Source organism: Lepidochelys olivacea (genome assembly GCF_965140295.1).
Source record: "Lepidochelys olivacea isolate rLepOli2 genome assembly, chromosome: 13".
Taxonomy (NCBI): Eukaryota; Metazoa; Chordata; order Testudines; family Cheloniidae; genus Lepidochelys; species Lepidochelys olivacea.
The window spans coordinates 24,181,515-24,202,003 of NC_140423.1; the positions used below are offsets into that span (position 1 = coordinate 24,181,515).

The window sequence follows — 20,489 nt, forward strand, 5'->3', positions numbered from 1 at the left end:
ACTTCTGACATCTCTGTTCGAGCGATGTTGATATCAAGTTGGTCAGGTTCGCGTATTTCATCAAACTCTGGTGCTGAGGTAGGGCTGGGTCTGTTGAGGACTTCTTTCAAATGCTCTGCCCATCTGTTGTTCTGTTCTACCTCAGTTGTAAGCATTTTTCCATCTTTACTTTTTATTGACCCATTTCCTGTTTTGAAGTTTCCACATGGGATTTTAGTCACATGGTAAATAGCTCTGTGATTTCCTATCATAGCAGCAGCTTCAGCTGCTGAGTCTTCAACATATTTCTGTATATCTTTCCTTGCTTTTCATGGCTTTGTCTGCTTTCTTGTACTCTTCCTTTGCATTTTTCAAAATGTCATTGGTCTTAGCATTCAGGAGTTTTCCGTTCAACGCTTGTCTTTTCTCAATAAGACACCAAATCTCTTGGCTTATCTAATTCTTGCTCTGTTTACGTTAATATCCAACTATGACTGCTGCAGCTTGAATCTCATTGTCTCTGAGCACTGCCCATTTTTCTTCAGGTCCAGTCAGTGTCACACGTTCTTCTGCCTCTGGCAGTACCTCAGCTCTGTCCTTAGTTCAAGGTGGAATTTCTCACGGTACTCTTTTGTTTTCAGCTCTGTGCTGTTGATTTTCTTGGCTGCTTTCTGTTTAAAGTTGATCTGTCTCCCTTTGAATTTCATTTTCGCAATGCAAAGATTCTAGTCGCTGCTGACATCTGCTTCTCGATAAGCCTTTGCCTCTTGGACAGATGACCTGTCTCTTGAGCTGATGCGGATGTGATCAGTCGGTTTTTTGTTTTGCTATCTGGTGAATTCCATGTTTCTTTATGTATGCCTTTATGAGAGAACAGGGCGCTTGCAAGAGCTAGGTCGGACACCAAATACAATTCAATGAGACTCTTGCCATTTTGGTTAATGATCTCTAACGAGGGCTTCCCCACTGCTCTTTCCCTTTTGTGGTTATCGCATTCTACGTTAGCATGAAAATCACCTATCACAAGGAGTAAATCCTGTTTTGGTATTCTATCAATCATACTTTGTAGGCAGGTATAGAACCTACCTTTTTCCTCTGTCAGCACATATCACCATATGATTCACATCATTACGACTCTGGTTTGGAATGTGGCGCATATAGTGGTTAGCTGATAGGTGTTTTTTCCACAGAATATGTCATGGTGAGCATTACTCCCTTTGAGTGTGTGTTGTCATTGTGACTTGAATAAAATGAGATCTTTGAAGTGCTTCTTATTCTCGTCTGTCAGTCTGCTGTCACTGATCCCCAGGATTTCAAGTCCATAGTTGTCTATCTGCCTTATGACCTGCAAGATCTTTGCTGTTTCAAACATTGTTCTCACATTCCTGTACCAACTTTGAAATGTTTTCTTGCTCCTGACATTAAATTTTTTGGGGTCTTGGCTTCCAGAGACTGATTTTTACTAGGAACCTTCATGTGACATGTGGAGTTGGCAGTACTCTGCTGAGCAGCCATTTTTACCAGAATGGTAGCCTGGTTCCATTTTTATAATGAAAATGAGAGAGGGTTTTTGTGTTTTATAAGGCTACATAGTTAGCCTTGTGCTCCATCCTCCCCACTTTACCTGGCTTGGGACCAGCAGCCACATCAAAGTGCAGCAGGTGGGGTTAATTGTAGCAATGGTGCATGAAAATTAGGTGTATAATTGCATGCGTTTTTGTGTGTGACTGTAGGGCTTCTCTGCCTGTTGTCAAATTAGGTTGTTACACCGATAAATGCCATTAGTCAATCAACCTGCTATGTTCCCTCACACATGCAGCAGAAGAAAAATTGCAAATGTGTTGTCCCTGTAACTTCCTAACAGTTACTAACAGTTACAGTGGAGCAACTGTCTACAAGTTGATTAGTAAGAAGTGTTTAATAGAAAAGGAAGAAGGTGCAAAATTTTCAGAGGTGACATGTAAGGAAAAAGTGACTTTATTTTATTATTTTATTTTAAAAATTTGTTCTAAATGGACAAATAACAAAACACCCTGACGATCTCCTGTATTTTATTATTTTCAGGAGACCAAAATCAACTGTGTCCGACTGGCGACAAAAGGTATGTGAGACTCTTCCTCCCGGTTGCACGCTTATGCCGATATGGTGAAAGCTACAATGGTGACAACACTTAATTACTGTCATCACTCAAACGGTGGGCCTCATTTAAAACAGGTGTGGATTGCTCAGGCCAAAAGCCAGTTTCCAAACCCACTCTCCTGTCGGATCGAGTTAGCCTCCTCAAGTAGGAGTCTAGCTGCAGCAGCACAGGCAGTGGCTTGGGCTAGCTGCCTGAGTGCAAAGGTCCATTGGTAGGTACTGAGGTGGTTCGCCCCAGCTGCCCCTGTGATGCTGCGACCACACTGCTATTTTTAGTGCGCTAACTTGATCAGAGCTAGCACATGTAGCGCCTGTTCGTTAGACGTACCCACAGAGTCACTTGGGGGGGGGGGTTTCTCTGCCAATATCTGGTGTGGTAAACAGCTTGTGTCACCATTGTACGCCCAAAGAGGATGAGCCATTTCCCCCTCCTTTGCTTGTGGCTCTGCTGTTGTGTAATGTCCCCTACCCCTTCCTGTTGCTTTCCTCTGTAGAGCTTCCTCATCAAACCATCGTCTTAATTCCTATCTCTGGGTTCCAAACATTCTGTGTGTCTCAAAATCTCCCTCCTCCCTACCCCGTCACTTTATCTAAACCTTGAGTTAGACGTCCATTTCAGATCATTCTCTTGGCTTTCTGGTGGTAGAAGGAGGTTCGGATGAGAGAGGGAGATAGGGACAGGTGAAAGAAGTTTGGATAGAACAAGAAACTACACGTATGTTTTGCCCAAAAAGTGACTGGGGTGTCTTCTGAGGTTTAGAAAAGTCTAGATAACTTCATTTTCAAAAGCCATAATTACATTCTTTCATCTCTGTAGTTCCTAGTTCTGGACTGGATGTGGAAGTGCTGAATTACTGTGTTTATGGTCTAGCCAATAGCAGGGAGTAGCACATACCTGGCAAGGAAGCAAGTATTCCTGTTCTTATAACTTCTCCTGGTTAGGATGGTCTGATTAGATTTGGATAGTTTGCAGTAGGTTTAAATAAGCATTTTAACATTGAGATAATTTTCCAAATGGATCGTGTTTTATTAGCCCTTGGGCTATCAAAAGAACCACCAGCTTATTTATTCTTGAGCGTTCATACCCTTTTTGGTCGAGAACTCTCGGATCATCTACATTAGTGATCGATATAATAGGGATGGGTAGAGCCTAAGACTCTAAGAGTCATTGTCTCATGGTAATCACTGTCCTCAGCACTGTTCTTGGTTAGCATGAATGGAAAAGAGCAGGAATTTATGAAAGTAATGTAAAAGGCAGTTGCTCATTTTCTCACTCGTGTGCGCGCATGCTCATTCACTCTCAGTGGGCATTACTTTTGATTTACAGGAAAGTGTCTTGTATCGTCATATCTTGAGGGTTGGGTTTTTTGGGGGGGAGGGTTGGTGTTTTTCTTTTTTTTTCTTTTTTGTTACATGTACTTTTCCATATGTGCTTCTTTCTTTCCTTTTTTTTTTCTTTTTATTTTGGCATGAAATGCAACTGTACATGTTTGAATGTCTGATCATGAGCTAGGGCACTGGAATAAATATACCTAAGGGGTAACTTTATGCCATACTACTTTGGCATATCCAAAGATACAATGTTGACTAGAACACTCAGGGATTATGTTGCAGCATCATTAGTATTCCCAATGATACAACATTTGTTCATGTCAAGAAATGGCACCTCTGCAAATAACAGGAGAAAAGGGGGATGCTCAATGTGGGAGAGTTGAGCATACAGCAAAATATTCCCTGTCTGTGATTTTGAATCTCTCTTGTTTTAAGGTACCCAAATGTCATGAGGCTGTTTCTCCTCCTGGTAGTAACTTTTTACAAGTCAATAGAACCATGCCACTGTACAGCCAGGTGTAAAAAAGGAGTCATGCCCCATGTCTGTAAACATATTGCACATCTCTACTATTAGAGCAATAGCCAGGTGTATTTCCATAAATATAATTACATTGTGATTATGGTCAAAAAATTATGCTCTTAGAATGGCGTCATCTTACCCAACGTATCCCATCTTGTCTTGAGCATCATCAGCAAAGCTATCTGCTAATGTGTGACTACAGTGTCTTTATAAGAAGTGCTGTCAGAGGCAGAAAGAGTAAAACTTTCAGATTCCTGCCTGGTCTGGCAGCATTGGCAATTAGAAAGTCCACTTTTGACTTGTGTCATAGAATGACCACACTTTGTTTGGGCCCTGGTGAGAGACAATAAATGTGGGACTCTTTAATGTCCTTTTACAGACTCCCTTTTTAGTTTACGGGCCTGATCTTACTTACATATGTTTTACCCCAGAGTAATCCCATTGGCTTCAGTTCAGTTACTCCTGATTTACACTGGTGAAAGTGAGATTAGAATCAAAACCATTAACTGTGCTTAAGTCTGGCAGATATTCTCTTAAACTGTCATTAACATGGGCAGTAAACTTGAATGTCAAAATAATTAAGCAATATGACTTGACAGGTAGTGTGTTACTGGGAGATTATAGCATATTATAGCTGTGAGGCACCAGACAAAAAGCCAAGTAACTTTAATTACTTGAGAAGTTCAACAAACCATTCCATTGTCACTGTTCCAGCCGGATGGGAAGGGCATTTGCCTTTAAATTCAATTCTCTCAGAAAATTAGACAACCCCTATTAAATGGCTTTAGTTTAATAAATAAATAAATAAATAAATAAATAGAGGCAGTCAAGATGCTTCACAGCAGACTAGTTTTGCCTAATTCTATTATGGTGTCATTGAAATCTCTTGTTTAGCATAAAGGTGTTCAGATTGGCCCTTCATTTTCATTTCAGCTAAGCTCTGTTCATGGATTCTTTACTCGGAAAGAAGGAATTCTTTAGAGCACTAGCTACTAAAGGGCAAAGGCAGCTTGCAAATGGGGGGGTCCACCCCCTCAACGTCTCACTCACATGCTGTGTTCTGCAGTATGCTCTTCCTGAGTGTGCACAGTGCTCCTTGTTGGGTGAAATTGACCCCAAACAGAGGTCCAATACAAGGCCTGTGCACCCATAATGTCCCAAATGGCTTAAGTGGGACTTAAGTGGTACAAAGGTTTCATGCAAATGCACTGCATAGGGATTAGTTTCACCAGTTAGTGCAATCAGCAGCACATTCTCCAAGATACAACCAGTGGAATTCTACTGTGGAAGGCACAATTTCTAGAATGCATCTGCCACTATCCCGTCTCTTACTTACAGCACCGTCCGGGGCAAGATTTGGCCCATCAGAATACGTAGTGGGACGGGGAGGTTAGACTCTCAATGGGCATTACTGTCAGCTTTTGCCATGATATTGATGATCCATCAGAAAGCTTGGTGCATCTGTCTCATCTCCTGTAGCCATTTCATAATTCACTAATATGTTTTAGCTCACTAATTAACACCATTACCCTTATATATGCATTTATTTGCTTTCAGTGGCATTGGCCTCAAATCTCTTACCTCAACCATCCATAAACGTCTCTCCACAGACAGGCTACTCCTCTTTTTTAATTGCTGTGAAAAAAAAAAGAGAGAGAGAGAGAAAATTATAAAAGTGTTAGTCACCTTGGATGATTATTATTAGCATTGAAAAATAAGCTTGAAATTAAACCCCAATTTACCAGCTCTCTGCCAAACAGTTTTAATTCACAGTTTATTTATTTATTATTTATTGCCAGTTAGTTTCCTTGATGGCATTCATTTTATTTTATTTATTTTAATTTGATCCATTCTTTTGGAATTAACTGATCTCCCTCCTCCCCAGCACCCAGTGCATATTTATATTGACACTTTCTTTGAGAAAACGGCCACCTCTTCCTGAGAGGAAATGATTACCTCTTTTACTCTCAGAATGCAATAAATACATTTCAACACCTAATTGAAACCAAGGCAAAGGGCTTGTTAATGGCTCCTTATCTCTTGATATTAATTTCTTATTTCTTTTAAATGTGAGTTCTTGCAAATTAAAAAAAATGCAATTTTAATCATTAAGTGGTACATTTTTATTTTTTTTTCCTTTTTTTTTTCTTGTGCATGCTGCCTGGGAACTGTTTTCCTTGTTCTTAGCAGTACTAGGTAGGCAACAGGTGACCACACGAAACCCGCCCAGCCTCTTGAGCACAGGTGATTATCAGTTCAGGACAAGGAAGGTCATTAAAAACTTCAAGGAGTTGAGCAGTTTCTTGATCTGTTGTTTTGTATTTTCCATGCATGGGGAGCCAATTTTGAAGTTACTCTCTCATTTAAAGGAGGGTTTTCTCTTACATGCCACTCTTTTACACAAAGCATGAAATTCACCACTGTGCAGAGGGCCAGCAGAAGGCCAAAGCAACACTTGTCCTCAAAATAACGCTCAAGTAGCATGTAAGTGGCGCATTGACTTCATGTTGGCCCTCTCCAGCTGGTGAATGTCACCCTGAGTGCACCTGGAGATGTTCTCACGCTGCTGCCTGCAATGCACTCAAAGTGACTGTGGCACTTCCTGGTGCTGGGTTAATGCACTCACTTTTTACTTTGGTGACCTGAGTTCCATTACTAAGTAGTGGGCAAGAAAAAATCAAAGACCAGATCGTACAAGCAGTGTGCCAAACTTCCATTGAAATCAGTGGGAGTTTCAGAGCATAGAGCTTTGCAGAATCAAACCCTCAATCTGGTGGTCTTAAACTAGTTCATGTCACAAAAATCACCACAGACAGCCACAGGTGAAGCTCAGAACTTGTCATGTGTTTGGCAGCCTGATTCTGAATGCATTTTCAGAGCTGCATGTAATAAACTTGTACCCTCATGCCAGTGCTGTGTCCAGTGCTATCAGTGTTTTTTTTTTGGTTTTTTTTTTGCACCCAGCAACATTTAATTTTATCCAGAAAGTTTAAATGTGTGTGTGTGCGGGGGGGAGTTTCCTTCAACTTAACTTAAAAGATGTGGGATGCAATATACTGGGGTGTGACAGTCCACACAAGAGATCCACTTCCTGGACACTACAGTGCTAATAAACAATGGTCACATAAACACCACCCTATACCAGAAACCTACTGACCGCTATTCCTACCTGCATGCCTCCAGCTTTCACCCTGACCACACCACACGATCCATCGTCTACAGCCAAGCTCTGCGATACAACCGCATTTGCTCCAACCCCTCAGACAGAGACAAACACCTACAAGATCTCTGTCAAGCTTTCTTACAACTACAATACCCACCTGCAGAAGTAAAGAAACAGATTGATAGAGCCAGAAGAGTTCCCAGAAGTTACCTACTACAGGACAGGCCTAACAAAGAAAATAACAGAACGCCACTAGCCGTCACCTTCAGCCCCCAACTAAAACCCCTCCAACGCATTATTAAGGATCTACAACCTATCCTAAAGGATGACCCAACACTCTCACAAATCTTGGGAGACAGACCAGTCCTTGCCTACAGACAGCCCCGCAACCTGAAGCAAATACTCACCAACAACCACATACCACACAACAGAACCACTAACCCAGGAACTTATCCTTGCAACAAAGCCCGTTGCCAATTGTGCCCACATATCTATTCAGGGGACACCATCACAGGGCCTAATAACATCAGCCACACTATCAGAGGCTCGTTCACCTGCACATCCACCAATGTGATATATGCCATCATGTGCCAGCAATGCCCCTCTGCCATGTACACTGGTCAAACTGGACAGTCTCTACGCAAAAGAATAAATGGACACAAATCAGATGTCAAGAATTATAACATTCATAAACCAGTCGGAGAACACTTCAATCTCTCTGGTCACGCAATCACAGACATGAAGGTCGCTATCTTAAAACAAAAAAACTTCAAATCCAGACTCCAGCGAGAAACTGCTGAATTGGAATTCATTTGCAAATTGGATACTATTAATTTAGGCTTAAATAGAGACTTGGAGTGGCTAAGTCATTATGCAAGGTAGCCTGTTTCCTCTTGTTTTTTCCTACCCCCCCCCCCAGATGTTCTGGTTTAACTTGGATTTAAACTTGAAGAGTGGTCAGTTTGGATGAGCTATTACCAGCAGGAGAGTGAGTTTGTGTGTGTATGGGGGTGGGGGGATGTGAGAAAACCTGGATTTGTGCAGGAAATAGCCCAACTTGATTGTCATGCACATTGTGTAAAGAGTTGTCACTTTGGATGGGCTATCACCAGCAGGAGAGTGAATTTGTGTGTGGGGGTGGAGGGTGAGAAAACCTGGATTTGTGCTGGAAATGGCCCACCTGATGATCACTTTAGATAAGCTATTACCAGCAGGACAGTGGGGTGGGAGGAGGTATTGGTTCATATTCTCTGTGTATATATAAAGTCTGCTGCAGTTTCCACGATATGCATCTGATGAAGTGAGCTGTAGCTCACGAAAGCTTATGCTCTAATAAATTGGTTAGTCTCTAAGGTGCCACACGTACTCCTTTTCTTTTTGCGAATACAGACTAACACGGCTGTTACTCTGAAACCTGAAGTTGTTTGAGTTGAATGAAATCATTGTAGGGATGTGTTCCACTTTCAATGCTGTAAGATCATTCCTAAATTGGCTTCATTCCCTTTCCCAAATTAATATTGATTGCAAGATGGCAGCTCTGAAAAGATTGAACAGGCAGGGTACCAGACTTGGTACCTGAATGCCACCCAGGCTCAGAAGCATCAAGTCCAGAGTGAGGCTCTTCAGTCCTTTTCTAGTGTATCATCAAGCAAAAGGTATTTTGTCATTCAACAGAAGGAGCTGCCTGGGAGAGTTGAGTGCATATCAATCGTGAGAGCTCAGAAATGAACCCAAGTCTTAAACGTGACCAATGGAATATTGTGGAAGAAAAATATTTATGTTACAAAAATAATGCCAGTAAAAATGGCAATAGAAAGTCAGGGGAAATAAATCCTTCTACCCACATAATCTTGTTTCATGAGAAAACTGTTCCTCTAATAGGTCTTGTTCCTTCAACTTCATTTCAGAGAGTCCCATTGTTTTCTTAAATATATTCTGGTTTGGTAGACAGATAATGTATTCTTTAAACAAATCTAATCCCAGATCAAGTCTGTTTGTTATTGCATTTTGTCTTCTGATGCACTTGAATGTTATTCTTTTGACAGGTTTATTCCATTCTGTGCTATTTATTTGAAAAAGCTTCATTGCATTTCTTAGGTTAGATACACGAAAATGTTTTTCCTTAACATGTCTCTCCCTTCCAAAAGTTATTTTAAGTATAGGTTCCTGTAGCACCATAATTAAATGTTAATAACAGCAACACTTAAGTCACTCTTTATGAAAAATATTCCCCACTGGGAAAACAAATCAAGCCTTCTAATATTCAGATGTCCATCTGGCTGGTGAGCATTCTTATTTTCCTCAAATTTGGTAGCTTGATATAACTAAATGGATTTAAAATGTGTATTGTGGAGGGTTCCTGACTCAGTGAGATAATGCACCAGCCTTTATTTGTTGGAGAACTCAGTTCAAATGTGGATCAGGCTAGAAATGAAATGAATTAGTGACCTCAGCCCAATTCTTAGAGGACATCGGTCTGCCCCCTGGCACTCCTACACTGCTTGGTATTATTGTTGGTCTCTAATCAACAAAGGCCCCAAGCTGAAACTGTAGGAACGATGTTGAAGGTCAGGACTGAGATGAATTGGTAGAGTTCTGTTAAGGAACCTAACTTCCAGCAACATGACAGAATCCCACTCACAGCCAGTGCTGTGACTCTGTGGCAGGCATTTCTTGCACCACTGGCTAAAGGCCACCACTTGGCCCCAAGTTAGGGAGTCACTCCACAGAAGAACAGAGAAGGAAGCTGAGAGGCAGTAGGGTATGACTGATTATCATCATGGAAGCTGAAGTCTCCTAAAAGGAAAGTTAGCAGGATGAGTAAGGAAAAAGGTGTGACAGTCAGGCATCAAAGCCAGAGAGGAAGATGCAAGCAGAACCAGGGAAGAGTATGCAGGAGGAAGTGGATGCCAGCTACCTGGAGAAAACCAGATTGCTGGTTTTTCAAAGGTAGGATAGGAAGAAAGGGATTGGAAGAGAGACGAGCAGTCTAATGCCACTCAGCAGCCTCCTGGTTTCGGCAGAGGAGATGTAATGCAAGCCAAAGGCAGAGCAGCTGCAGATGAAGAGCAGCAGGAAGATAATCTGTGAATAGAGGTCATAGTGATGTCCCGTGTTCATAATTTACATATTGTGCCATCAATACATGGGGTTATCAATATTCCTTGGCCTTTTCACTATAGATGAAGATTCTTCAGTGGATGTTCATGAATTACCATTGCTCCTCCACCGTGGATTGCTTAAAAAGGTTATCATGAATATATTATCATTGTCAATGTCCTGAAATAGAGCTTCCAAAGGCATGACAAACCTAAAGCTACTATTAATACATTATGCCTCTGTTTCCTTAAATAGGTTTCTCAACTAGCCCACAGTCAGAAACAGATTATTATTAATGCATTAAGGTTCTCAGTTTCCCTCAGGGACACTGTCTTAAAAAACCCCATAATGGCAGTAGAATGTTTAAGACAGTTACAAGAGAGCCAGATGTGGAGTGGGCCATTACGTAATACCACAGCGCATGTGAATTAAAAGCCTTCAGTTCAGTAGTGTCTGAAAGTGTGACTTGAAAGGCCTGAAATCTTTCACACTATCATGAACCCCATTCTGCCCGAGTAATACAGCCTGTACAGTGTGAGTAGATAGACTCCCTAAAGCAGTTTGTACTGTGGACTATATGTGTCCCCCTCATGTTGCCCATGCTGTAGGGTGGTCTGCATCCTGCCTTCTGATGCTCCTCTTTCAGTGGGTTATGACAAAGAAGAATTCTTATTGGTTCATTGTGTCTCTACACTCACATGTAACCTGTAAACCCTTTGAATGGTCAGATTGAAAGTTAGCCTTGTTTCACTGTTGTACCAGCCTCTGGCCTTTGCTGAATATTTTGGAGTTTCCTCTGCTGAGCCAGTCAATGGGAGTTTTGACAGTAATTGTGATGAGAGTAAAAGCAAATGCTTACAAAGGACTAATCTTCATTAAGACATCAATCCTTCAGCTCTGAAACCACAGCTCCTGCACGTAGGGTATCAGATCCTGAAAAAGGAAAAAAAGAGAACTGTTGCTGAGTCAAAAGCTCCATTGAGCCTAATATGATGGTTAGTGTACCCCAAATGCTGTGATTTTAAGGTTAGACTTAAATGTCCAGTGATGCATGCAATGAGTATACTAACAAAAGCCCACATTAGTGCAATATAGCATTTTGCTGCATGCACAAATATGGACTTTTACAGACTTAAGGTATGTATGGACATTTTTATGAGCGCATGCATTGAGTCTCATATATATATCAAATGTGAGTGCTACTCAATAGTGTACATTCCCGGCTCCAGCTATCGTAGCTTTATACTTAAACATACAAAATGTATTTTTTCAGAAAATTCCATGTAGGTCTAGGTTGTGTGCGGTGAAGGCGAGCTGCAGTAACAACTGGGAGAGCCACGGTGAATTTTGTGAATTAGCAAACATGTGCTGGATTCTGATGCCTTACTCATGTTCAGCACCAGCTTAGGGGAAATTGATGGGAATGCTCAAAGCATAAGGCATTGCTGAGTGGCTGAAATTCAACTCTGTGCAGTGGGCCAACACAAGGCCTGTGTTAAGTCCCACTTAAGAACTATTTTGAAGGTTTCATTGGACTTAAACAGTGCATAGGATTGTGCTGCCTTCTCTACAGGGGTGAATTCCATGCAGTATGTATAAGGATATCAAAATCTATCCCTTACAGGTGAACAAAGAAAGAGCAGAAAGCCAAGTATGAGACATCCCAAATAGGCTGGCTGTTAGACAGTCCTAATTAGCGCTTGAGCAGGTGAGTTTTGGTGGATTGTTCCACTTTAAAAAAGCCTCCCTGAAAAGTGTGCTCCATTTTCTCCAATAATACAGAGAGAGGGGATGGGGAAATAAAAAACATATATCTTACCTTTTACTTTGGTTATATACTCCCGGTTTCTGCCATTACCTTGAACACAGCTGCTCTTCTTCAGTTCTCATTTGCAAAATAAGGATATTATTTACTTGCCTCATGGGTTGTCATGAAGGTTAATTAGTTGCTATTTGTATAACATATGATGTGTTTATTTTATTATGATAAGTGTATAATGTTTTCTCATTCATGCTACAAGTATGAGTGGTTCTCACATCCACACCACTCGAAAGCTTGACAATCTTTATAATATACAAAGAGGAATATAGAAAAGGTTAGTATAAGTTTCTACATAAGAGCCCTGATCTGGGCTGTGCTATTTTGGATCCATGATATCAAAGGCGTAGATAAAAACCCTTGAGAGAGATGGAGCTCAAGCAAGCTTGGACACTTGAAAATTCACCTCCTTGTATTTACCTGCATGCTCACACAAATTAAGACCTCTTTGTAAATTTGGCCTTGTGACTGTGTGGCCTCCTTCTTATAATTTACAAGTAACCTATTAATCCCTCCACATAAGCAAGGAATTATAATGGGGAAATGTTGTCACCATCTTAACTGCAGCATCGCTTGCACTCATCCCCATAGGACCCTTTAATAATATCACTATTACCTGTGATTCGTCTGTCCAAGTGAACACAATAACCTTTTCGATCCTTGGGCCAAAAGATCTGCTGCTAGCAGAAATTAAATGATTCTGTTTTGATGGAAGGGGTGAGAACAAAGTGAAGAGAAGAAAAGCTTCCCTGGTAGATTTGGCTGGAATCTCAAGAATCATTGATTCTCTTATTGCTTTCTTTCATTATTCTTGCTCAGTTTAGTAACACTAATCATACCTCCTCACTGTGTGTTTATCTCATCCACCCACTGATTCCATATGCATCCCTGGTCATTCTTTTTACAGAGGCCCGTCTTTCTCCCCTGCCTCCCGCTCCAGACACTACCACACCTACAATATGCTGCTACTTTCTCTGCATTTATCGTTTGGCTGAAAGTTGTTGGCTCCTGGCAACTGGTTGCTCTCCTTGTCCCTTTTAAACCTTTTGTTTAGATGAAATTGTACCATTGAGTCCCGATTTATGAGGCATTAGGCCTCTGGTATTTACGTTCTTCAATAACTGTGGACAGAAAAGACACTATATTTTTACCTCAAGGAAAGGGTGGGTTTTTTTGTTTGTTTGTTTGTTTTTAATGAGTAGTTCCAGTTCTGGAAATGACCTCTGTGACATCTCTCTTTCTGGTTTTAATATATTGTTTTATTTGGTTTCTACTGTAGATAAATCTCTGCATTAAGCATCTTCACATAACTTTCATATGACTTTGTATTATGCCTCTATTTTCATACAACTTTGTATCAGATCCTTATATTGAAAATTTTGTACTGAGCCTTGGTATAATGTTAAAAAAATGTAGTTTTGCTCTGAGTAGAATAATCAATTGCCCTGTTGAATGAATGAAAGGTCTGAATGACTAAGGTGTGGAAGGCAAGCACCTCCAGACAGCTGCAACAGTTGGAGAGGGGATGGAAGCCACACCCAAGAACAATAAAACTTGTCAAGTGGGCTCACTAAAGAAGAGCAGACATACTGACGGCCTTGGGGATTAGAAGCAAGCACCTTCTTTTGGGAACACCCTCTTTGCAGCATTGGGACAACACCCAGAGGGAAACAGCACAAAGGACCAACAGACACAGATTTTGAATCTGGTATAGATTTGCATGAGAGGGAAGCTGCTATAAAAGCGAGGTGTCTTGCAGAGGATCCCGGGTCTCGTCTTGTCAACATCGGAGCATTGATCTGGATTGGCAGAAGCCCGGCTCCACCCCTCCCCAGTCTAACTCACCTGGCCAGTGAAGTTAAGGGGAGCAACTAGTTGGTAACAACAACAAGACGGAGTGTGCTTGTGTGTGTGAGTGCATGAGTGTAATATATGCATATGATACAGTGTTGGTTGATACATGTGTTACCAGTAAATGTGGTGCTTTGCATTATTCCCCCGATAAGATCCTGTGCAATACTTTACGTACAATACTACTTCGTGGAAGGAAAGATCAGCATTTTATGTGCCTTGCTGAAGTCCTCATACTCTGGTACATTGTTGAGGATTATATTTTTATATTTGCAAACCAGTCTTCTCTAACACAACAAGTAAATTCAAACCTACTAAAACAATGCTTTTGTGTGCTTTCTTATTGATAAACAAATAGGTCTTTAGTCTAACATGGTTGTTGACCGTCTGTTTCAAGGTAGCCAGAGAAGCTATTCTTTGCAGGATCTTACTGTTATCATCTTCATTTATAACTAACTGTAGATACCTTCTGAGTAAATTGCATGGCCAAATTTTCAGAGGTGCTAAGCAGGTGCACCTCCATTAGAGCTTTAAACTTCAGGATATTAATCCATAGGATAACTTTGGAAACTCTCTTCCTAATCCTCAGAGGCCTTACTCACTTGTTGGCCAGTAGCATAACAAACAGTACATAAACTTATTAAGTTAAGGGTAAAATGTTCAAGTGATTCGGGAGCCTATGTCTCTTTTGAAAGTGGGTCTTATGTACTTTTGGAAGTGTCATACTCTGTGTATGGTCTATCCATTACTTGCAGCAAATAAAAATATAGCTTTACTTAACAGACTAAGGGCTTGTCTACACTGGCAAGTTTTGTCTCCCAAAAATGCCTTTTGGCAACAAAACAGTGATAGCATACACACTGCAACGGAACTTTCGTCGGAAAAAACACCCAGTTTTGGCGACAAAAAACTTCCACCCCTGCGAGAGACGTTTGTCTTTTCTCCTCCCTTTATTGTCGACAAACAGCCAGGGTAGACACCACGCCTTATTTTTTCAATTTTATTGGCCTCCAGAAAGTGTCCCACAATTCCCATGCTGCTGCTCTGGTCAGTGGTTTGAACTCCGCTGCCCTGCAGCCAACTCCCCCCACCCCACAAACCCCAGGAATTTTAAATTCCATTTCCTGCTCGCTGGCTTCCCAGGTGAGCCTGGAGAGCTATCGCACCAAACGCGCTACTGCTTGGACCACCGCTGAGCTCTTGGATTTGATCAGTATATGGGGAGAGGAGTCTGTTCAGTTGCAGCTGCAATTGACCCTAGGAATCGGGACACATATGGGCAAGTTTCTCAAGGCTTGTGCAAAAAGGGCTATGATCGAGATACGCAGCAGTGCAGAGTGAAGATAAAGGAGCTGAGGCAGGTGTACCATAAGGCGCGGGAGGCAAACCATCACTCTGGTGGTGCACCTAAGACCTGCCACTTCTATAGAGAGCTGAATGCTATCCTCAGTGGTGACCCCACCTCGTCGCCGATGGCCCTGTGGATACTTCAGAGGCAGCAGAAAGAGGGGGTAACCTGGAGGCTGAAATTCTGGATGAAGAAGTGGAGCTGGAAGAGGATGTCGAGCTCTCAGTGGGACAGGCAGCCAGGAACTTTTCTCCACTCAAGAAGTGTTCTATGGGGAGCAGGAGGCAGATGAGATGCCAAGTAAGTTGCTGTGGCTTGTGTAGGGAATTGAAAAGTGGGAGGCAGGTAGTATTTTATGTGAGTGGGACATTGCCCTGTGTAGCTAATCTGCATAGCCAAGCAGGGTGTCGATGGACATCAAGACCTGTAGGGAATCCTCCAGAGAGAGGCTCTGGAAACTTTCCAAGAGGTACTTGTTAATCCTCTGCCGCAGATTCCAAGGGATTGCAGCCTTGTTAGTTCCCCCATTGTAGGAAACTGTACCATATCATTTAGCAATCACTGGAGTTGGGACCAGAGCGTCACATAGCTGAGCTGCATATAGACCGGGGTGAAAGCTGCAAGCATTCAGTAGTTGTGCTCTGGTTTCCGTGCTTACCCACAGCAGTGAGATGTCAGCCAGCAGATTGGTTGCCTGTGAAAAAGTGTATGATAATTTTAGAATGAGTTCCCTGCAAATCTGCCCTGCAAGCCGTGACCGTTTTGTCCGTATGCACAACTACCTTCTTCCCACTCTCGACACTCACCATGATTGGGGTGCTCGCAGAGCTGCATGCCTGCCTAGAGTCAGTGAGAAAGTGATTGCTGCTAGTTGCAAAAGGCCTTTGTTACTGAAATATTTCAATCGTTTTCTGGAATGTACCAATCCCTCTTCTGTGCATTGTCCACAGCAGCCTAGTCCTTGAAGAACACGGGGTGATGATGACAGATCCTCCATATGCTATATTCCATGAGGATAAGATTTCTTTATGTGTACTCTGCAAATTCACCCTTAAAGAAGTTTTGGAATTTCACCTTAACCGATGAATTTGCTTACCTGTGTTGTTCCCAAAACCGCACGCTTCTGCAGAGGAATAAAGACTCCACTCGCTCGACGTTCAGCTGTCCATGGCTTTCTACCTAGAGAGAACAAAACCAATCAGGAAATCCCTGATCTCTGGCTGCATTCTACTCTGCTGTCAGCTTTCAAACCTCTCCCTGTTCCATGGGGTAAGAGCTTATTCCACCAGAGTGCAAGTAGCAACTATGTCATCACTTCAGGCAGTACCCCTTCTGGACACCTGTAAAGCGGACATGTGGGGCTCCTTTCACACATTTACAAGACACTATGCCCTGGTGCAGTACTCTTCTGCTGATTCCTTCTTTGGAATGGCAGTACTCTGCTCAGTCATACCATCTACATCCTCGCACCCTCCTCCTGCTTAGGTACTGCTTGTCAGTCACCCACAGTGGAATACAATAGGGACCATCACTTGAAGAAGAAAAGGAGGATACTTACCTGTAGCTGGAGGTTCTTTGAGATGTACGGTCCCTATCAATTCCACTACTCACCTTCCTTCCCCTTTGCTTCAGATCTTATCTGATTCACAGTAGAGAAGGAACTGGAGAGACGGTCAGTCTACCCCGACCTTTATCCCCTCAGTCAGAGGCAAGAGACAAGCCAGGGAGCATGCATGAACCAGTGGATGCTGATTTCAAATTCTCCACCTCTGGGTGCATGATTCTCATGCATAACCCACAGTGGAATACAGAAATACTGGAATGGCCCACCTTGATTATCACTACAAAAGGTTTTTCCCTCCCGCTTTCTTGCTGGTAATAGCTCACCTTACCTGATCACTCTTGTTACAGTGTGTATGATAACACCCATTGTTTCATGTTCTCTGTGTATATAAATCTCCCCACTGTATTTTCCACTGAATGCATCCAATGAAGTGAGCTGTAGCTCACGAAAGCTTATGCTCAAATAAATTTGTTAGTCTCTAAGGTGCCACAAGTCCTCCTTTTCTTTTTGAAGAACTTTCAGTTACAGGTAAGTAAACCTCCATTTCTCTTTTGTCTATGGCTCTTCATATCTTTCCCTCCAATTTCACTTTTTAGTTCAACTTCGTAACCAATATTTTAAATATGGAGCATTTAAATGTGGAGCACGGTTTTTGTGACAGGCCCTACAAAGAGCAAACTTGTATTTTAAATTATATCGACACGCCTTTTCAGGTCCATCCCTTCAATCACCTATCTTTTAAGAGTGTTTTTCTTGTCAACCATCACCTCACTTTTTTTTTACTGGCTGGCTTCTCATTCTCAGTTTTTATTGGTGCACTTAAATTTTCCAAGTGAAAATTTTACTTAGTGTTGTCTTGTCATGTGACCAGGACATGGGTGGTAGTTCTTAGAGATCAGGAGTCAGGCCTAGTGGTCCGATCAGGAATCAAGCATAGTGGTTGCAACAGGAGTCAGTAGCCAGGAATCTTAGCCCAGTGTCATAGCTAGAGGAGTCAGAGCCCCGGATTAGAAGTGAAGTCAGAGGTCAGAAATGGGAGCAGAGGGTCAGAACCAGGTTACCTGGAGTGGGGCAAGACTGGGTCCAAAACAGTAGCAAGACTGCGAACGAGCAAGATGCTACTTTCAATTCAGGTCTTTCAGCCTCTAGCAAGTTGGTGACCCAACTGCAATTCCTCTACCTAGCTTACAACTCCTTCCTTTCTGTGAACTGCTCAAGTTTTTACTAGCATTCCTTGAAAGGACTCAGGAAATCTGGAGTTTAGGTCCTCGTGTCAAATAGTTGTGTGGTCCTGGGCAAGTCTCTGAATGCCTGTGAACCCTGTTTTCTGATCTGTAAAATGAGGATAAGAATAATTAACTACCTATCTTGCATGAGTGTTATGATAATTTAATCAATGTATGAACTGTACTTTGAACTGATAAAGTACTAAGTATTAATGATTACAAGGATTTGGGGTATTTCAGGGGTATCATTTAAGTTCATACTATTCTGATTCAGTAGCATAGATAAAAATCAGTGTTTTAAGACAGCAGTTCAGATTGGAGCCATCTGCATTGTATAACAAGAGGTCCATTAAATCTTTTCTGATGCAACTTCCTGTTCTATGAATCCAAGCAGTTCAATTACTGTTCCTTGTGGACAGAAACCCCTTCAACTCAGAGGCCCAAGAGAAATCTTCTGAAAGATTTAGTTTATTGGAATAAACAATGCAGCTCAGATACAGTAAAACTCATTTTGGATTTTAAAGTTCCTTTTCCCAAAGAATGGATTGTTAATTTACCAGTTGCCACAGTGCCAGCTTTGTTCATGTTATGAAGCAGGGGAGGATTGAATTAGAAAGGTCGGATGCTCCAGTGAGCCTTAGGAAACTAACATTCTGTCACAATTTAGGACCAGTTTTCCAATAGTTGCACATTACAGAAAAGCAGAGTCTGATGGGACATAGCTCTTTACCAGTCACCATCAAGGATAGATGGATTAGAACCTTCGGCACCTGTGGGTACATTAATAAAGACAGCACTGATTGATGACTCACAAATCTGACTTTTGTGGGTTGGTCAGGTTCATGGCTTTGGAGAAGAACTCATTCCCCCACTCTGCGTTCTTTACATCTCTGCAGTGTGACGTAAGTTGTATCTTCTCCTGTTAAAGAGCTCCAGGGACCATGCATTTTCTGCACTGCAGATTGTTTCTGCAGATTGCCTATACGCACACCAGTGAGAGGTGGGGTCATCTCATGGGGATAATGCATGAGACTGGGAGTCAGGAGACCTGGTTTCTATTTTTGACTCTGCCACTGATCTATAAGAGCTTGGGAAAGGCCCTTCACTTTGTGCCTCTGTTTCCTCCTCTCCTTTGTCTTGTCTATTTAGAAAATAAACTCAGGGCAGACAACTATCTCACCAATATTTGTACACTGCCCTTCAAGATGTGTACTTGATCTCAGCTGTGGCCTTTCAAGACTATTGTAATATAAAAAATAAAATGGTAACCCCCTTGTGCTCCCCAAACACACACCTTACTATTCCTAGTATCAGGTTTTATTTAAGGGAAATAAATTTCTTCTATCAAACATGGTGGAAATCTCCACTAGGAGCTAGAAGGATAGTAACTACTAAACTCATTCTTTCTTGTGATCACCACACAATGCAGCTCTCCAGAAGGGAAAGTGTGGTCATTAAATAGAGTTGTACAAAGTCTTTCAGCTGTGTTTGGTGATATTTCTGTGAAACATCCCATTTGAACTATTTTACAAGCTTCCAAACCCATTGATCTTGAAAGGAGAGAAACAAACCTAACTCAGAAAAGGGGTGGAGTAGAATGCTGAAGTCAAGGAGATGCATGCACCCATGGCTGAAAGGCACATGTGACAGCAGCAACAGTTGTCTTATGCGTATACAATATTATTTGCCTTATGGACCCCATGCTGCTAGAATAAAGATGTCGCCAGGCACTAAGAGCTGGTTGAATTCCAGCTGGCAGTACTAGTGATCATGAGGAATGCCGCCAATAGGAAAACACACACGACTTCTGATGCAGTAAGAGAACTCTGATCTGTTTCAAGTGATTGTTCCCTTGCAACGTTATAACAATGTGAGGCTTAGGAATTATTAATACTGTAAAATTATCAATTCCAAGACAGTTAGCTGAGGCAGATTGACTCTCTTAAGATGGCTTGGAGAATTTGCGAAAAGCAGCCTCCTCTTCTGAAAACCCAAGTGAAAAACAGCTTTTGCTGTATCTCCTGAGCGCTTGGAGTAAACTCAACCAATCAGGTAACTAAAATAAATAGTATGAGACTCAAACTGTGTAATCTCCATCATGCGACCTGTCTCAGCCAAGCGCTGAAATTTGATGAGTGAAATTTGTAATACCAGTGTCAGAAACTGTCTCAAAATATTTGAGGACATCGGATGGGGCAAAAACTGTTGTGTCCAATTTCAAACATGTGGCAGATGTTCTAACACCGTTTTCGAACACCACTATGTGATCATGGATACAGTTTGCACTTAAATTAAAACTGATTAGGAGTACTTTTGAGTTTCAAGTCAAACACTTTGGACAGCTCAAGTATTAACCCGCCACAGCAAGAAAGCTGCACTATTAGCATACATTCTGCTCTGTCAGTGAGTCAGGATTGTCCAGCTGATGGGATGTTCTGTAACTCTTAAA

General features: G+C 41.8%; 1 protein-coding gene across 1 annotated transcript in view; it reads left to right on the plus strand.

Annotated features, from left to right (window-relative positions):
* Positions 1 to 20,489, plus strand: part of PTPRT (protein tyrosine phosphatase receptor type T) — a 740,652-nt gene that overhangs the window by 613,777 nt on the left and 106,386 nt on the right. Inside the window, exon 13 of the mRNA XM_084646178.1 lies at positions 2,044 to 2,080. Coding sequence (XP_084502304.1) covers positions 2,044 to 2,080 — 37 coding nt within the window. The remainder of the gene's footprint in view (positions 1 to 2,043; positions 2,081 to 20,489) is intronic.